Consider the following 20476-nt stretch of genomic DNA (forward strand, 5'->3'; position numbering starts at 1 on the left):
CCTGAAAAACTTAAAGCACTATTTATTTCATTTCTCTGTTCGGTTGTATTTATTTGTACTATTCCTTGTAATATGGTTATTTGTTCTTACTTCATTACTGACTGTTCACTTGTCTTTAATCATGTTTGACCTATATTTTTTGCTGTGGTATCAAAATTGGAAACAAGAATTGTGAAAATTCACTGGTATTTAAAGTCTTGGTGTAATAATAAGCCTAATTATTAGAATACAGGATTACATTATTCAAAAACAATAAAAAATAAATAAATATCCTTAGCATTGAGCCCTGATAGATTTATAGATGCGCACACATTTTAATAAAGTGTTGCATTTTAGTACAAATCAATGCAATAACTCATAACACATAAAAGATGCTCATTTGTTGCCACTTACTAGCGGAAATAAATAATAGCAGTGAACGAATCTGAACTAAACTTTTTGGTTTAAAAAAAAATTTGTTTCATTTTATAGATTTAAACTACCTTCAAAATTAAACAAACTGACAAGAGAAAAGGTGAATAGAAAAGATTCTAAAACATTGTCCCTTAAAATGCTGTTGGTCTCGACTCCCTAAATAAATTAAAAAAATGTTTTTCAGTAAGAAGAATTTTTTTGCTTTAATCCCTGCTCTTATTTTCTTCTTTTTTTTCCCTCACAAATTCTAATTTTATGCAATTTTTTGATGTTTTAGCCATATAGTCAGTGCATTCCTTGAGTGCACGAATCAGTCTTGACTGTGACTTGTGCCAGGTGCCACGGTGGGCATTGTTGCTTCGCCAGGAGCACATGTAGGGCACAATATTGAAAGCTGCAACATGCCAGTTCAGTGAGACAGGGAACCCAAGTTTAGGTGTAGTGCTCTGAAGATGACAGCTATTCCTCGCAAAAGCAGTGCTTGGCATTTGGTGAGTACAAAAAGGAAGCATGGGAGAATTTCTGTTTATGGTGTTGAAGAAAGCAAGGAGTCGATTAATTGAAGATTGCATCGGAGAAAGACCAAAACCATGAGACCTCATCTCATAAAATGTGTGTTACATTTACTTTGTAACAGGTAGTTTATAGGATATATTCATTCTGATTAGATCTTACATAGACTTTATTGGCTGAACGTGTATGTACATTTCAAAGTCTTTTCCATTCTGCTTTTACTATAATATTCTTTTTTTTTTTTTGTAATCTTATATGTTTGGGGTTTTTTTAACTGTAAGCAGTGAGATATTCCTCCTGTGGCTTTTATCCTGTGTTTAATGAGTAAGAGTAGAATAGCTCTTTGATATTTTCTGTGGAGGGATTTACAAACAGCCATTATTCTGGTATTACTCACTTCAGACTTGTAATATGATATGATACAGTCTAGTTCTTCTTTAATCAGTCATTTAAAGCGGCTGCGGTTTCTTCTGCTCACATCATAAGAAAGCAGTGAAATTTTTTTAAACTCTTTTAGGCCATATGTCCACTAAAGCATTTTTATCCAGTCGCTAGGCGCTATGCTGAAAATGCCTATCTGTGAACGCTTCGGCAGCGCAATGTTTTTTTCAGTTGAGACTTATTGCTTGCTTTGATACAGAATATCCACGGAAGTGTAAAAGCCCTGGGTATACTTTGTTTTTTTACACGTACGCTAGTCAGTCGAACGCACAGCCTTGGAAAGTATACTTCATTCGACTCGTACGCGTACACAGGCGTTTGACGCATGTGCAGTTTTGAGCAATCTCTCTCCACGAGTTACAACCCATGTAAACATCTTTGTATTGTTTCATGCCAAAGTTGTACAAATGAGGGTACTTTCTAACCTCTTCACACAATCTCTCATCTATGTAGGCCTCCATTGTCACTGTAGCTTGCATGCGTTCCGTTCTGTTCTGTTTATGCAGGTTTTCTTCTACTACATTGTGAATCGACGCCCCCAGGGTTGCCACCTTGTGGATAAACTAATTACTGCAAAGACAATTAAATGCACTTGTGCGACATGCGCGTACAGTACACACGTACTCTTCTGATGACAAAATTTGCATCACACGCACAGCTGACCCTCATAAAAAGTGAACTATACTTTGGGCTTTACTAGTCTCATTTCACTGATGTTTCTGTACTGTTTCTATATAAAAATGTCGATGAACGTTCTTTAACTCTCTGTGACTGGTAGCGGGAGGTTTGGATCATTTTACTGACTCGATCTTTGAATCTCTTTCAGCAAAATGAACAAATCTTTTTTCAAGTAATTTCGTTCATTTCACCAGAATAAAATTAAAATGTTACATGTTAAATTCCCCGACACATACTACTTACGCCAACGATGATCACATTTGGAATAAAAAGTTCACCTCACCTCCTGATCCGTGTCGTTCTTTCTTTTGTCACCTCACATTTATCACGTCTGTTCCCCAGAAAGATTAGATACCTCTCGTGTCTTCGGGTTCGAGTCGTTAGTTCCGTCAGAGCCCCATATGCAATGCAGTACAGGGAACAGAAATGATCAGTTCGCACCTCGAGTCTTCGGGACAAGTTCGAATTTGTTCATCCCGTTTGTTCATCCTGTCACAGCCACATTGGCTGAATGCAGAAACAGAAATGATTAGTTCATCTTTCGGGTCTCCGTTCTTTTGTCACGTGATCGCTTCCCGGCTCAGTGTCTCACAACAAATACATTACATTCGTATTACTATTGACTGTATGTTGTATTATATTTAAGAATTATCATAATTATCAAAAGATATGTGCAATAAACATTTATGTTATGCCACTATGTCCCTTCTGACTGATCTTTTTATACAAATATTAGACCAATATGTCCAGTCTTCATAGGAAAATCAATTATACTAGCTAAAAAACTAACTACGCACTTGTTTGTAAGGAAGGTTGTGAATGAACTAATTTCTGTATCCAATACGGCTGTCACGTGAAAAAAGAACGAAGGACTCAGACCCAAAGACTCGAGAGATGAACTAATCATTTCTAATCATTCAGCCTATGTGTGACGTGATGAACGAACGACTCGAACTCGAAGACTCGAGAGGTGAACTAATCATTTCTGTTTCCTGTACAGAACCTATGGGATGTTGCGCATGCATAGTCAACACAAAATGAACGAATCACTTTCTGAGACAACTCGTTATTCCTGAGTCATATTAAAGATTCGATCGAAATGATCGAATTGTTCATGAACGACACATCACTAACGCTGAGCGCTCAATCCTGCCTCGTTACGATCCTGCCGTTTTAAAAACGCATTTTTCCCATTGAAATCAATTGGAAAAATAAGCTAGCCTCGGAGAAAACGCTTTGGTGGACACACAGCCTAACACAAGATTACTATGCTTAAAATTCCTTCAGAGTATGCAGCCATGAAATTTGGTTTTAAAGTCATTTTAGCAACTTTATATGGATTAGCTGCTGAGTAGACATTAGCTATGTTTCCATCCAAAGTTGCAAATTTAACTTGTGTGCAAATTTGGAATATCACATGTTTGCGAATAAAGCACTGTTTCCATCTAGTGAGTCGAAGAGAACAATATCATCACTTCCTAATAAGGCGCTTCTGAGAGGGAATTATACCGAACCACTTTAATGACAGACTTTGCTCAGGCATTTTAGAATGATCAAAACAGCATTTCAGATGCTGTGCTACGAGATCGGTCCGCTGGTTGGTCCAGTTATGCCGTCCCTTCGCAGTGTCATGTCTTTTTTGATGCTCATCAAGGAATTTATTCGGTAAAAGTGTTTCCAACGTAGTTTAACAGTATCGCTGTAAGTTGTCCGACTCAAGTTTTTAAAATGTATGTACATCTTGGCATTTTCATCCAGCATTTTTTTTATGCAATAACCCAAAATGCACATAAAATAGGTTTGTCAATGACAAATTTCATGCCAACTTTGTAATAAATTATAATGCAGCTTTTAGATGTCGACTGCTGAGATTAGAAAATGATGCAAATACATTATAGAGGATGAAAGATAGGGAGTTTTAGTTTCTAAATAAAGGAGTTCACACACTTTTCCATTAGTGACCCGGAATGTTTGTTGAATAAAGATTTGGCTCTGGACAAATTATGTTGTTTCACTTCAGTGAAAATCAGATCACATTTGATGAGAATTTTTTTGCAGATATCCAGATAATTATATAACTATGTGAAACCATCTAAAATGTATTATTATGAATCAGTCTAAATGCTTCAGCCAAGAAACACTCTCAGTCATTTTTCAAAATTTGACAGCGTCAAAGACCATTTGGTAGAACTCAGATCTTCCAGACTGCCTGGTAATATCACAGCCCTGGATCACTGACAGCTTCAATGTAGATACATAATCTGTGGTATGTCATGTCAGCTTGTTCATTTTTTTAACTCTTGAAATTAATGTTAAAGAATATTTGAAAATATTTAAAAAACAAGTTTCCGTTCTGTCTGTCATAAATCTCCACATGAATGCCAGAGCTCAGCTGTAGTGTAAAGTTTTACACAGAGTGTTGTTGGCACGTCTGCACCCTTGTGTAATTAGTGTCAGCTGCTGGAGATGTGTAGAATTTGAAGGATGCTTGAGAAGGATCCTACCCAGATTTCTGTTGAAGTGTGCTCATCATAAGAGCAGTAGGGAACTGATGATCTTATTAGTGGGATTTTCAAACTCTCTTTTAAAGATTATATCTTCTATGATGAAAATGAATGAGGAATGGGCTTTAATTTTTCATAAATTTGTATAACATTATGAAGATCTGAACTTGAAATTACTTCCATACTCCGGCGATAACTGACTTCTCTGTTATTCTGGGTTTTCTTATTAGTTGTTGTTGCTTAGGCAAGTTTCACTATTACTGTATTAAAGTACCTTCACCTAAATTCATCAAAATCGATGATGAATTTAAGTTCATTAATTGCTTTAAATGGGACCTATTATGCCCCTTTTACATGATGTAATGGTGTCCCCAGAATGTGTCTGTGAAGTTTCAGCTCATAATACCCCACAGATCATTTATTATAGCTTGTCAAATTTGCCTCTATTTGGCTGTGAGCAAAAACACGTAATTTTTGTGTGTGTCCCTTTAAATGCAAATGAGCTGCTGCTCCTAACCCCCTTTCCAGAAGAAGGCGGAGCTTTAACAGCTCGCGCTTCGGTTGCTCAACAACAACAAAGCAATTGGACATTTCTGAATGGTTAGTGGATAAATTTATGTAGTTGCTGTGGAGTTGATTCAACTCATCGACTAGCATGTGCCGTCATGTTAATCTTTTGTGCAAATCCAGCGTTGAATTGACCCTCGTTTGTGAAGCAGTCTGGCGTAAAAAAAAAAATGACGGCATGACAACAACACTCTACTACAACAACTTTTCCTCTTCTCTAAAGCAGCCCAACATGGCCTCACCCCCTTTGTTGCGTGTTCTCGGGGGTGGGGTTATGTAAATTTTAGGGTTAGTGATGTCACCAACTCATGATGAAGCTCGTTGTAGTCCCTACCAGCCGTTTGTTGTAGTCCTTAAACAGCGAATTCTTTAATAGAAAATATCTCACTTTGCATTGAACTTTGAGCACCGTAACTTTGCAGATGTTCAAACAGCAACATTACACACTAACTAAAGTTAAAAAGGTTAAATAATAATCAAGGACCCCTTTAAAAACTCGTAATTTGATGTCCACAAGTAAACCGGATTTCATATTGCTGCATAAATATAACCTCATTCTCATAATATTTCCCCTTCACTGTTTGTTGCAGGAGCCCAGATGTAATGAGGCCGTCGATTGCTTTGACAGTGGTGTGGATGGCCTCACTGCAGACACCAGTTCTCCATCTCAGGTCTCCAGCCTTATGCCTCAAACCCGCTCTCACTCTCTGTCACTAAATACCTGTAGCGGCTCTGCTGGCGCCCTTCATTCAGGTACTGATGTTTTGCGACAAAACATCTACAAGAACTTCATGAGGGAGTTGAAGACTGGTCGGCCTCCAGCAGAAGGTGGACGAGAAGATTGGCGTGAGAGCTCCTCAGAGGAAACGGAGAGCAGTAGTCAGGAAATCCTTGGGTCTCTGGAGCAGCTGGACTTGCTATTTGAGAAAGAGCAAGGTGTAGTTAGGCGGGCCGGATGGCTCTCCTTCAAGCCCTTACTCACTGTACACAAAGACCACAAACTAGAGCTAGTGGGCCGTCGAAAATGGAAGCAATTTTGGGTCACTCTAAAGGGTAAGTATGCCATGATTGCTGTAACTAGCACTGTGATTTACAGTGCCACTCACATTTGTGCAGTAAGAGCACATCAAAACTGCTTAAAGTGATCGATCATGACCAAGTTGTTTTTTTTTCTTGCAGGTTGCACACTGCTGTTCTATGAGACCTACGGAAAAGCCTCTTCAGCCCCAGAGTCTCCATGCTATGCCTTGTTAGCAGAGGATGGTGTAGTCCAGACTGTTCCTGAGCACCCCAAGAAAGAGAACGTGTTCTGCCTCAGTAACACCTATGGTGATGTCTACCTATTTCAGGTCAGTTAAAAACCTGAGCTTTCAAACTACAAACTGAGCTTACAAACCCACACACTCACCCCATATAACAATATAACATGTTAAACCAGATATAACATGCTATGTAGAGCAGTTTTATATCATAAAAATACTTAGACTTGAAAGTGTTTTAGCATGCTTTTTGTGTTTGCAACTCAACTGGGAAATAGTGTGTTTTTGTGGAAACACTTTATGGTCTCATTCAGTAATGTATTAACTAACATGAACTAACAATGAGTAATATATTTGTTACAGTATTTATTCATCTTTGTTAATATTAGTTAATAAAAATACAGTTCATTGTTCATGTTAGTTCACAGTGCTTTAACTAATGTTAACAAACACAACTTTTGAGTGTAATAATGTATGAGTAAATGTTGAAATTAACATTAAGTAAGATTTGTAAAGTGTTACCATTGTTTTTTTTATGCTACTAACTATGAAATGTATGGAAGCTTGTTTCCAACACTGAATAAAAACTTTAAATTGCAACTTTTTATCTCACAATTCTGATTTTTTTTCTCAGAATTGCATGATAAAAACTCACAATTGCATGTTATAAAGTCAGAATTGGAAGATATAAACACAGTTGTTTAAAGTCAGAATTGCGAGCTATAATGTAAGAAAAGTCAGTCTTTTTTCCTCAGAATTGGACTATAACACGCAATTGAGTTTATATCTCGCAATTCTGACATTATAACTCGAAATTCTGACTTTATTTCTCATAATTGTTTATGTCTCGCAATTTTGACTACTCGCAATTGTGACTTTATTTCTCACAATTGTGTTTACATCTCACAATTGCAAGTTTATATTTTGCAATTGTAAGTAGTCAGAATTGTAAGATGTAAATTGGCAATTGTGAGATGAAAAAAGTCGTCATTACCTTTTTTATTTTTTATTTAGTGGCGGAAACAAGCTTCCTTAGAAATGAGAGTATAGAGTGATGAAATGAGAGAAATGAGAGTCCAGGCCAAAAATGACTGATCATTTTTGATGGAAATGAATGGATAGGACATTTTCTCTGTGTAAGCCCTGGCATTTGTATATTATCAAGCCAATAACATTGCAAGATTTTCTGGCTTATTCAGCCAGACAATCTCTGGCTGTTCCATATGCTGATTAATGCAGTGTGTCTGAATTTAGTAGTAAATAATAACACTACGCACACACATTACCTGTCAGTAATGTTTCTGGTGGCATTAAAGACCTTATTATATCACGCATAAACTTAAATGCTTGAAATCTGTTTGCAGACAAACACAAAGTAGGGTCCAAAAGCCTGAGACACTGACAATCTAGGCCTCATAATATAATTTAAACCTGAAAATACATACATTTTTAGGAATTTGAACAAATGTAAAACGTTTAGTAATGTTATTATATAAAATGAAGTGATGCAAAATTCTGCAAACATTTCTAGGTCACTAATGAAATAACCTTATTTGTGACACTGACCGTATTTACCGTAATTTCTATGTATAAAAGGTCACATTTCCTCCCTTGTATTTTTTTCCAACTCTAGGCCTCCAACCAAACTGACCTGGAGAACTGGGTAACTGCCATTCATTCGGCTAGTGCGTCTTTGTTTGCGAAACGCTACGGGAAGGAGGACACACTGCGTTTGTTACGTGGGCAGATCCGTGGTCTTCTCCAGAAGATCGACATGGATGGCAAGATGAGGAAAATGGCAGAGCTGCAGTTGTCCATCGTTGGTGACCCCAAAAATAGAAAGGCTATTGAAAACCAGGTAAGCAAACGATCAAATTCATTTGGTGTAATGCTGTTATGTAGTCCTTTTTTGTTTCATCTATGTGTTGTTTTAGGGTGTGTTCACGCTTGGTTTGATTTAAACGAACCCATGTGCGATTGCTCTGTTAGTGCGTTTCATTTGAATAAGTGTGAACGCTGCCATCCGAACCCTGGTGCGCACCAAACATGTGGACCGAGACCTCTCTTTTACCAGGTCATTATGTTTGAGGCTTTGTAGTGAGGTGTGCATGTGTTGACAAGGTTAAGAATTTACTTATTTAAGAAGCTCATTTTGTCTGAAACATTGGGATAAATCATTGAAGGCTTTGTCATGTTAACAGAAGGCATGTTAATCTTACCACCACATACCGCTTTAGAGGTTGCATGACCCACATAGCTTTAGTTGACTAATGGTATTAGTAGTTTTTCCCCCACTGCCTGATAACAATCAAGTTAATGCTTCATGGGAACCTCTGAAGTTGATGCAAAGGTCACCAGGGGAGTCAGAGGGGTGCCAGGCTGGATGAGAGATTTGGGGAAGGCAAAGAAGTTAGAATGGCCTGAGAAACTGGACTACTTTGAAGTCTTGTCTCCACAAGTCAGTGCCAGCTGGGCAGTTTGAAGTCTCCTCTGACCTCCCCTCACCCTTCCTCCCAAACTCAAGCATAATTGCCTTGCATATCTACTACAATTAAACATATGCTTTTTATATGAATCAGGGAAAAGGTCAGAAAAACAAATGAAAGATACATGTGTAGAACTACACATTTACAACTGCAATCAGAAATGTTGCCCAAACAGAAGTAGTAAGCATTGATTATTTCAAATACATATAGTTTTTCTTAAACCAAAGATGTTCATCAGTGATTGTATATCAAGAGATATATGATTTCACCGGAACAAATAGAGTCTCCGTTCTCCACAACAATGTTAGATTGAAGCGCTCATCTATGTGAAGTCAAGAGAACAGCAGCAACGAGCACATGATTTCAAAAACAACACATTCCAGTGCCAGATTGCGTCTAATTGTGACATGTGACCAGAAGCAGCCTTTGCTGTGTTTCACAGAAGGGCCTTCGCTTGCGCTCGAAAAAGAGCCCCGCCCTCTGCCATCATGCCGCGCACACACCAGGGTTGGAAATTATCAGGGCTTGGAGCAAAAATGCCACCGAAATTAATAAAGTGCTCCGAAAATTCAAGATATATAGGGCAAAAAAATGTCCCTGTATGAGTTATTGTTTTTAATAGCCAGTTTATAATAACCTATATTTATATGTTTATAACTCAGGATATAGAGTGCTGTTTGCCCAAACATCAGCACTATGATAGTCTATTGATTTACAACAGTGCAGAGCTAATTTTATATGTATATATATATATATATATATAATATACACTATATTGCCAAAAGTTTTGGGACGCCTGCCTTTATGTGCACATGAACTTTAATGACATCCCATTCTTAATCTGTAGGGTTTAATATGGAGTTGGCCCACCCTTTGCAGCTATAACAGCTTCAACTCTTCTGGGAAGGCACTCCACAAGGAGTGTGTTTACGGGAATTTTTGACCATCTTCTAAAAGCGCATTTGTGAGGTCAGGCAGTGATGTTGGCGAGAAGGTCTGGCTCACAGTCTCCGCTCTAATTCATCCCAAAGGTGTTCTGTCGGGTTGAGGTCAGGACTCTGAGCAGGCCAGTCAAGTTCCTCCACACCAAACTCACTCATCCATGTCTTTATGGACCTTGCTTTGTGCACTGGTGCGCAGTCATGTTGAAACAGGAAGGGGCCATCCCCAAACTGTTCCCACAAAGTTGGGAGCATGAAATTGTCCAAAATGTCTTGGTATGCTGAAGCATTAAGCGTTCCTTTCACTGGAACTAAGGGACCAAGCCCAACCCTTAAAAAAAAACAACCCCACACCATAATTCCCCCTCCACCAAACTTTACACTTGGCACAATGCAGTCAGGCAAGTACCGTTCTCCTGGCAACCGCCAAACCCAGACTCGTCCATCGGATTGCCAGACAGAGAAGCGTGATTCGTCACTCCAGAGAACACGTCTCCACTGCTCTAGAGTCCAGTGGTGGCGTGCTTTACACCACTGCATCCAACGCTTTGCATTGCACTTGGTGATGTAAGGCTTGGATGCAGCTGCTCGGCCATGGAAACCCATTCCATGAAGCTCTCTATGCACTGTTCTTGAGCTAATCTGAAGGCCACACAAAGTTTGGAGGTCTGTAGCTATTGACTCAGCATTTGCTGACCCCACTCTGTGATTTTACGTGCCCTACCACTTTGTGGCTGAGTTGCTGTTGTTCCCAATTGCTTCCACTTTGTTATGATACCACTAACAGTTGAGCGTGGAATATTTAGTAGTGAGGAATTTTCATGAATGGACGTATTGCACAGGTGGCAACCTATCATGGTACCAGGCTTGAATTCACTGAGCTCCTGAGAGCGACCCATTCTTTCACAAATGTTTGTAAAAGCAGTCTGCATGCCTAGGTGCTTGATTTTATACACCTGTGGCCATGGAAGTGATTGGAACACCTGAATTCAATGATTTGGAGGGGTGTCCCGATACTTTTGGCAATACAGTGCGTGTGTGTGTGTGTGTGTGTGTGTGTGTGTGTGTGTGTGTGTGTATATATATATATAGTTGTGTGTAAGCATACATTTTTTTTTTTTAATCAAACTTTTCTACTTTTGACTTTATTTCTAACGAGAAACATCATCACCAAAGCTCACTCTATTTTGTCGTAAGTCATTAAACTGTTACGCTGTCTCGGAAGTCTGTCTGAAATCAGTTTCATGAGGAACCTTTGTGCGCAAACGCAAACAAGGCAACAAGTCACTGCCTAAGCTTTCAGACGCAGTCATTTGCTTGGTCCCTGAATGAATCAGCCATTTTGAATGGATTTTTTTGACAATTACTGAATGACTCACTCGTAAAGACAATGATTTTCCGTCACCTACTGGCAGTTTTAGTTTTTTCATTTCCTCCCCATCATTTCATTTTTCTATATTTTTATCTCGCACCTGCAGCTAAAAAAAAAAATCATTCCTGTGGTCCACCATGCTGCAAGAAAGACTTCCGACTGTTTCTTTGAAACGGGCCTCCGAATTGCAAAGGCCATTCTCAGTATTTGCCCTTTTCATTTAATCCATCCAAGTTAGTGCACACACATTATGAGTAGCGAGTAGTGAACACACACACACACTGCAAACTGTGGAGCCACACACCCGGAGCAGTATGCAGCCATTTTTCAGTCTGACTCTCTAACCATTAGGCCACGACTGCCCCTTATATAACACAAACGAACGTGATTAATTCTCTACTAGTTAAATGGAGATGTTTCCTTTGTATTAGTTACATTCATGCTGCAAGATGTTCATGCTGCAAAAAGTGGTGAGGACAATATCGACCCTGGCGAAAAGTGGTGGGGACATGTCCCACCTGTCAGTTATGCCAATGTGCATCAGACAGACTGTGTGAGAACTTTCAGCTACTATTTTCAGGGGCTTTTGCACCGGAGGAACCTTTTCATAGTTCCTAGAACTATTGGCTGAAGTCTAAACCGGGGTCTAAACCAGCTCTACAGTAACTATCAGTGACGTGAGTGTACATTGATTGGGCAAACCCATGTCAAACACTGGCAACCAGCATTTTTAAAAAGCTGTGTAAACATATTTACTTCATGAAAATGGAAAACAGCGATAACGGCATTTACCTGTTGTCTGCAGGGTTCTTTTCTCCGCCTCGATGATATGTAATACTGAAAGTTGTCATAGGAGATTTCATCTCTTAGCCCCAATTTTTCCTCTTTCAGTTGCGTAAATTATGCATTTACATTCCATCTCCGTTATCACGAAACCCACGACACACAACAAACACAGCTCCGATCACAGCGTCTTCCTTCCACCGGTTTTTAGTATTTGTAAATGCTGTGCTTAAAGACACCGCTGTCGGACGCTTCAGAGTTCCTATTCCCGGTGCGAATGCAACCAGGAACATGGCCTGGGGGAGAAATTAGAACTATCCTAGTGCCTAGTTCCTATAACTGAGTTCCTAGAACTATTCGCTGCGAAAGCCCCTTTTCTCACCTATTCAACACAGGTAGCTATCAGTTGACTCTGTATCAAATGCCCTGGGACACAATTAGAACAAATTTCTCAAACAGGTTCCAAAGACTAGCTAGTTTGTTCTTAATGGGCTCTGAGCTACAGCAAACAGGCCTCTCTTTTTGTAGTAATGGGAGGATCCGGTGTCACACTCCTAAATCTGCACTCCTGGGTTAGGGTAAGGTTCCCATGAGTTAACAGCACAGTGTCTGTCCAGCCTCATTATACTTGTTTTAATGGTGTGGGGTTCAGTTGGTAGGATTTAATAAACCAAAAGCCAAGAAACTTTAATGACACATTGTCTCTAAACCCATTGCCAGTGGTATGAATTGATGCTGAAAGCCCAAACCAAAGCAAACAGGCTACACACAAAAGCAACGTCAAGTGCCATAGTGCCATTATTGATTAGTTGTGTGAATATCCATTGTCGTCAGTTATCTATCACTAAATTAAATATTTGTATTTATTTTTCAATAATAAGTGAACAATGTAAAATAATGTTAATTATTAGTGTAGATAGACTTTTCAGACAGTGTAGAAAGGGCCTATGGTAGATTAAAACAAAATAAACCCTGGTCATGTTACATGCAAGTCAGACAATCTCTTCCTGTTTAAGTGGGTGTTTCTTGGCTTCAATATTGACCAGACTAGTTAATTGTCTAGCTATGTGCAAACTGATAATGTTCATAAAACTGTGACTAATGTCCCTGGCATGTTATCTGTTTTCATCTTCAATCCAATTGTTTCCCCTATGAGTTTTTATTACAAAGTATAATAAAAAAAACTTCCTTTATGCACCTCTCACATCTGAGTGCCATTACAGCCACAGAGATCACTCCTCATGCTGTTTGTGCCACCATAGACCACAAACGATCCTTGTGCAAGGAAGCTTGTTAACTGGTGGATGAGATGCTCTTCCTCACCAACCATTGTTTTAATTTGCGGACAGATCCAGCAGTGGGAACAGAATCTTGAGCGCTTCAACATGGACCTTTTCCGCATGCGCTGCTACCTGGCCAGTCTGCAAGGCAGCGAGTTACCCAACCCCAAGAGCCTCCTAGCCACGGCCAGCCGCCCAACCAAAGCTGCACTCGCCCGTCTGGGAATCTTCTCCGTCTCCTCCTTCCATGCACTGGTTAGTAGCCTTGAACACTACAGTTACAGCCCTCTTTTTTTTTTTTGTGCTTCCAGAATTTTTTTCTAATTAATTTTCTCCATGAAGATCTCAAAGATGAATCACAACTTTGCAAACTTTGTTTTGAAGCAATGCCATTGGAAGACAAAGGTACACAAGTTGTGAACTACAATACTAAGCATTTAACTACTCATCCCATGAAGCATTGCAAATTGTTTAGAATATAAGAAGACCCTGATTATAGGACACCCCCCGCCCCCCCCCCCCCCCCACCCCTTTTTTTTTGGTTCTTCAAGATGTACTTTTTCTTTGTATTGAAAGTGTGTTAAATACTGGTAAACATGTACCAATGATCACATTTAAAAATAAACACTTTTTGGCATACCATTAAAATAACCTGTTGCCCATCTGAATTATATAACAATTAGGCTATCATCTCACAGTGAAAAGTTAAAACCATGTAGCCTACCAAAATTTCATTAACAGTTGAAGTGAAATTTAGGTACCGTCTTACGTTTTAAATCACGTACGGGGAAAGTTTGATCCCGTCAGCGAAGCACGCAAACATGACAGTCACACGGCTCTTAGGGCTGGTTCGTACAGAACACGTTTTTGCTGTAAAAACGCTAGATGCATGTCAGTGGAACGAAAAAATGCAAGGTCTAGAGTTAAGTTTTTAAAAAAAAAATTGATCTTCTTTTGCCGTGTCATGCACGAGACGCTGCAAAAGACGCGATTGCAGCAGCCATAGGGGCCGCTCAAGCATTTCTCATTCTTACAGTTTGTTTTTTTTTTTTTTTTTCCAGTTAGCTTACATACTAGCATAGCATACATCTACCTGATTAGCCTGCTAGCTTAGCTTATATTACATTAGGTATATTTTTTTGCTTCCAATATAGTTCCCAATTACAGGTTTCAATTTAATGATGTTTCTGTGTACTTAGCATGACAATTAATTTATTAAATGTTATACCACATTGCTATTATTGTGCAAAATTAACATTAAATTACTTTCACAGAACATAGTATATTGCAACAATCCTTAAAGGGTTAGTTCACCCAAAAATGAAAATTCTGTCATTTATTACTCACCCTCATGTCATTCCACACCTGTAAGACCTTCATTCATCTTCAGAACACAAATTAAGACATTTTTGATAAAATCTGATGGCTCAGTGAGGCCTGCATTGACAGCAAAATAATTAACACTTTCAAATGCCCAGAAAGCTACTAAAGACATATTTAACAGTTTATGTGACTACAGTGGTTCAACCTTAATGTTATGAAGCGACGAGAATACTTTTTGTGTGCCAAAAAAACAAAATAACGACTTTATTCAACAATATCTAGCGATGGACGATTTCAAAACACTGCTTCATGAAGCTTCGAAGCTTTACAAATCTTTTGTTTCAAATCAGTGGTTCAGAGCGTGTATCAAACTGCCAAAGTCACGTTTGCAGTTTTATTGCAAAATATTCACATATTGAGTTGGTTGAGTGTAGGGAGACTGACTTGATTGACATTTGCAATGCTTCATGGGAGTCTGTGGTTGCTGCTGCTGAGCTCTTTTGGCATGATTCTCATTTCCATGGAGACAGTGACTTCTCTGATGGATCAGGACTGTGGGTAGTCTAGTTGGTGTATGACAGATTTATACATTATTGTTAAAAATTCATTTCTCAGAGGAAAATTAATGGGATTTTTATTTTTGAAACTGTTGTGCTCTACTCCCAATGCATTTTTGAAATTTTGAAATTATTGCAAGAGGATGCCATTTCCTCCATTTAATTTGTAACATTGCCATTTTCAAAACTGAAATATTTGCCTAGTTACCATTACCTCCAATCTCTCTGTTGTCATACAGATCTGCTCGAGAGACGAGGCCACAATGCGAAAGCGTTCTCTGTCTCTCTCTCAGCGAGGTCGCAGTAAGAAAGGGGTCTTTTCATCCCTCAAGGGCCTGGATACTCTTACCAAGCGAGGTCATGAAAAAAAGCCTTCTGTCTCTCAGGTACTGCACTCACTCTGTCTGATTTAACCAGTCGTGACTGTGTGCCGTGACAAACGCTTGGGAAGTACATTTGCATATCAATTTTTCCTACCTTTCATGTTTCAAAACTCATGCATCATGCTGGTGGGAAATTCCTCCCACAGGTGCAAAATAACAGGACTTTGATAAATAAAGACTCTCTAAAGGTAGTAATTACAGAGCTGACAGGATTAAAAATGTTGTTCGTTCTCCCATCTCCACCTCCTTTCTTAGAAATGCACCAAGATAATAAGAGGGCTATTTTAGGATGCAGGGTTTCATATCTGGTTACCAAGTGTGAAGCTTTGAGACCTTGATGAAGCTGATGACGTTCCTCCCTGTTGAGATGTTACCGCACTGTGCTAATAATGGTGGTAAATTGGCAGTTAAGGAACTGCACTGGGCCGTTTGTTTAAAGCCAGAGAGGGGTGACCCATGAGCCGGAGAATTTTATAGATTTCCTGTCACAACCGTGCCCTTGAGCAAGGCATTTAATAGCAGGTTGTTGCAGGGGGACTGTCTCTACAATTAGAGTACTGTGTGTTGTTTGGAATAAAAAGTGGCAGCAAAATAAGCAACTAATGCTTGTTTTGTTGAGTCTGTTGCACTTCTTTACTACCCAGTAAACCATTTTAGTCTATATAAAAATGGAAATCCCTCATTTTTGTCTTTTCATTTTGTCCCTGTGAAAAGGAATTCATTGATTTGAGCTGCTGTTCTTACAGTGGTCTTCCTCAGGTAAGGGATACTAGTTTGCTGGATCACAGCTATAGCATGGCTCCTCGTAGAAATATAGACGCTTCTGAAGATCAACCCCTTGCTGACCTGCATGCAATAGCTATATTCCAAAACCTAGTGAGCTACCTAGCTAGAAAACATCTTAAGGCATAGCCGTCGCAAGGGCTGTGCCAAGTGTGCGACCGCACAGGGCCTCGTGCCAAAGTGACAGCTGACTTGATGATGTAAAGCCAATAGTTCATGTTCAGGTTCGTGTTTTTGTTCTTCAAAATACTATTATAGTTAAAGGACATACTGTAGGTAAAAGTGAGACTTTGTGTATCGTGATGCTGTATTATTCTGATTGTTAAAAATGTATTATGCAGTAACTTACAATATTGCTCTCAGCGTGTGATCATGATTTATGTGCATACGTGTCTGTCAGCACAGCTTCTCACGTCACGTTCGTAGAAAGCTTTATTCAGTACATTTTAAATTCTGATTTTGGAAGCCTCTGAAATGTATGGAAGCTTGTTTCCGCCACTGAATAAAAAATAAAAAAGGTAATTGCGACTTTATCTCACAAATCTGACTTTTTTCTCAGAATTGCGTGATATAAACTCGCAATTGTGAGTTTATTTCTAGCAATTGCGAGTTTATATCCCACAATTCTGACTTTATTTCTAGCAATTGTGAGTTTATATCCTGAAATTGTGAGTTTATATCCCGCAATTGTGAGTTTATTTCTAGCAATTGCGAGTTTATATCCCACAATTCTGACTTTATTTCTAGGAATTGCGAGTTTATATCTCGCAATTCTGACTTTATTTCAAGCAATTGTGAGTTTATATCCCGAAATTGTGAGTTTATATCCCGCAATTGTGAGTTTATTTCTAGCAATTGCGAGTTTATATCCCACAATTCTGACTTTATTTCTAGGAATTGCGAGTTTATATCTCGCAATTCTGACTTTATTTCAAGCAATTGTGAGTTTATATCCCGAAATTGTGAGTTTATATCCCGCAATTCTGACTTTTTTCTTGCAGTTGTTTATATCCCGCAATTCTGACTTTATTTCTAGCAATTGCGAGTTTATATCCCACAATTGTGTTTATATCTCACAATTTTGACTTTATTTCTTGCAGTTTTGAGTTTATATCCTGCAATTGTAAATATATATCTCACAATTCTGACATTATAACTCGCAATAGTGAGAATAAAATAAAAGTCAGAATTGTGAGATAAAAAGTCACAATTACCTTTTTTATTTAGTGGCGGAAACAAGCTTCCATAGAAATGGGTCAAACCATGGATATTACCTGAGAAGTTCAAGTAAATACGCTAGAAATCCATTTATTGCATGGATGGAGAAACCATGGATGCCTGCAGGATTTCATCTGACGGCACACACAAAGTGTTTTTTATTTAACACTAAAAAGTTAAAAGGCATATTGTAACACAGTTCGTATATATACGGGAAGAAGGAGGCAGGAACCGGCGAACGTTACAAACACTTTAATAATCATAAAATAAACAAACAACAAAACGAAAGTAAACACACAAACATAATAAAACATAACATAAAGTCCAGGCCTGGTCCTCTCTCATCCTTCACTGTCGTCGCTCCTCCTTTTATGCTTCCGGAGCTCCTCCGTGAGACATACGAGACCGGTGCAACGCGCAGCCGTTCCCTCACGGCTCTCGCCTCGCCCTGCTCATCACACATATATAGCCTAACTATTACACACCGTTCAGACCATCAGTGAGAGCAATGTTAGCGCAGAACAAATGTAACCTACTCTATCTCTAGACGTTTTCAATGTTTTTAAATCTGAAAACTGCAAAAAGCTACAAAATTGTCAGACATCCATTTAGAGGAAAAAACTAAAAAACAGTGCTGGTTGTTTTCTTGATACTGTCTGTTTGTTTTACTGACTGAGAAATTGCTTCAGATGATTCAGTGAGAGAGCATTCAGACCATTTTGCAAACATGTTTGACCAATTCATAATTTAGACATAACATAATTTAAGCATCAAAAATGTATGTGTGCAGTTCAGTTACCTTCTTTAACCTAATGCAGTTAAACTGAGTATATGAAGCGAAGCAAACTTTTTTCTTAAATATCCACAACACAAACAACAAATTGTTTCGTCACTAAAGCAACCCCCCCATAGATGCGTCTCATTTTGGCCAACTTCTAAAGCAATATCGCCTCTATGCTTCTCAGATAAAGCAATTCCAGAATGTATTGCAATGAGCTCAGTGGGGGGAAAAAAAGTTATTCAAAACAAAAATCAATACTAAAAAATATCCATTGAACATTATCAAATGAAAGTGCATTAGGAGTACCTTCAGGAACTAAACCATCTCTACATCGACTAGGATCTCTAAATAATATGAGAATATATTAGTATGTTCCTGTAAACCTCTATAAATGTCTTAATTGCTTTTAAGGAGTAATGACCTGGAATATCCGTAAAGATAGTAACTGGAAGGTTGTTTGAGATAATATTGCTGCAGCCTCTAGAAATCAAAATCATTAAATAATTACTTATTATTTAATTCACAGATTGTATTGCATACCACTAAAACGTTTACAGAAGCAATGATCTTCCTTTCCAAACTGCCAGATTTGTTAATTAAATGTTTTCTGAAATGTAATATATTGTTAACACTTTAGTTTAGGGTTCAATTCTCTCTATTAACTAGTTGCTTGTTAGCATGCATATTACTAGTATATTGGCTGTTTATTAGTACTTATAAAGCACATATTAATGCCTTATTCTGCATGACCTTATTCTACATCTCTTAATCCTACCCAATACCTAAACTTAACAACTACCTTACTAACTATTAATAATCAGTAATTAGGAGTTTATTGAGGGAAAAGTCGTAGTTAATAGTTAGTTGATAGTGAGAATTGGACCCTAAACTGAAGTGTGACCAATATATTTAAGAATATTTTATAATTAAGCCTATATAATTAAGGGTTGACACACTGCAGTGACCATTTAAAAATGATTAAACTGAAGTAATTGACATAAATGAACAACATGTTGTCATATGTTCGACCTTATAGTAAAAAAATGCCACTGAAAACCAATTCCAGGAGGCAAATTTCAAACCTTATTAAAAAAAAAAAAAAGTAAAATTGTTCATTTCTGTCAGTAAATGAATCCCAGTAACATCACTGAAAAAAAAAAAAAAAAAAAAAAAAAAAAAAGAGTATCCAGTCACTGACATGAATCCCTGTCCCTCCCTGACATGTGTCGTGTAATGGGAGATCCAGCCAGCTTGGCTAACGAGCCCCAATTTAATTTCACAGCACAGAAGGCAGAGGTGTGGAGACAGACAGAGGGAGAAATGTATTATGAATTATTAAAAGCCATATGTGGTAAATTGCAGCCTGCTATACTCTTCCCCGCAGCGACACACAGATGGTTGCTATAAGAGCCCTATGCTAGTTGCTAAATATTAAACAGGCCAACCTTTTGCTAAGGACGCTGCGGTAGACATCAAGTCAATGTGTCTTTTTTGTCTCTTTTTCCCCTCTGTGTCTCTCACTTAGTTCTGATAACATCAATCAATTGTTTAGCCCACGATTGTTTTCACTAATTGGCAAATCATTATTTAGTTGTCCTTGACATTAATCCTGTTTAACCTTGGGTTTGACAGTTATATATTTATATGTATACACTACCGTTCAAAAGTTTAGACAGTAGTTTAGTTTAATTAAATTTTTTGTTTAAATTTTTTAAAAGAAATAAATACCTACATTAAGTTGATCAAAAGTGACAAGCAAAACATAATGTTACAAAAGATTTCTATTTCAAATAAATGCTGTTCTTTGAATCCTGGAGAAAATTGTATCATGGTTTACACAGTAATATTTAGCAGCACAACCTATTTCAACATGGATGATGAAAATGTTGTTTCATGATCACCAAATCAGCATATTAAAATGATTTGTGAAGGATCATGTGACACTGAAGACTGGAGTAATGATACTGAAAATTCAGCTTTGATCACAGGAATTGTTTTGTAGCACGATATTACTGTCCTTAATATAGTTTAAATAAAAAAAAGAAGCCTCAGTGAGTGTTAGAGATGTTTGTTTCCAGGTTTTTCAGAGTCAGTGGAATTGACTCCTCGACTCCATTTACTAAACAGGGTCAGGAATAGAATACAAGATTTGCAGTCTTTATTACACAATAAATTGATTTATTTTTCCCCTGA

General features: G+C 38.2%; 1 protein-coding gene across 5 annotated transcripts in view; it reads left to right on the plus strand.

Annotated features, from left to right (window-relative positions):
* The window catches only part of tiam2a (TIAM Rac1 associated GEF 2a), a 127389-nt gene that overhangs the window by 52001 nt on the left and 54912 nt on the right, over positions 1-20476 (plus strand). For 4 of the 5 annotated variants that reach the window (XM_051868115.1, XM_051868112.1, XM_051868114.1 and 1 more), the window contains exons 4-9: positions 5708-6170; positions 6297-6466; positions 8010-8234; positions 13308-13493; positions 15358-15504; positions 16216-16260. In XM_051868115.1, the coding sequence (XP_051724075.1) occupies positions 5708-6170; positions 6297-6466; positions 8010-8234; positions 13308-13493; positions 15358-15504; positions 16216-16260 (1236 nt within the window). The remainder of the gene's footprint in view (positions 1-5707; positions 6171-6296; positions 6467-8009; positions 8235-13307; positions 13494-15357; positions 15505-16215; positions 16261-20476) is intronic. The other variant, XM_051868116.1, reaches the window with a different exon arrangement.

The sequence above is a fragment of the Ctenopharyngodon idella genome, chromosome 17 (genome assembly GCF_019924925.1).
Source record: "Ctenopharyngodon idella isolate HZGC_01 chromosome 17, HZGC01, whole genome shotgun sequence".
Lineage (NCBI taxonomy): Eukaryota > Metazoa > Chordata > Actinopteri > Cypriniformes > Xenocyprididae > Ctenopharyngodon > Ctenopharyngodon idella.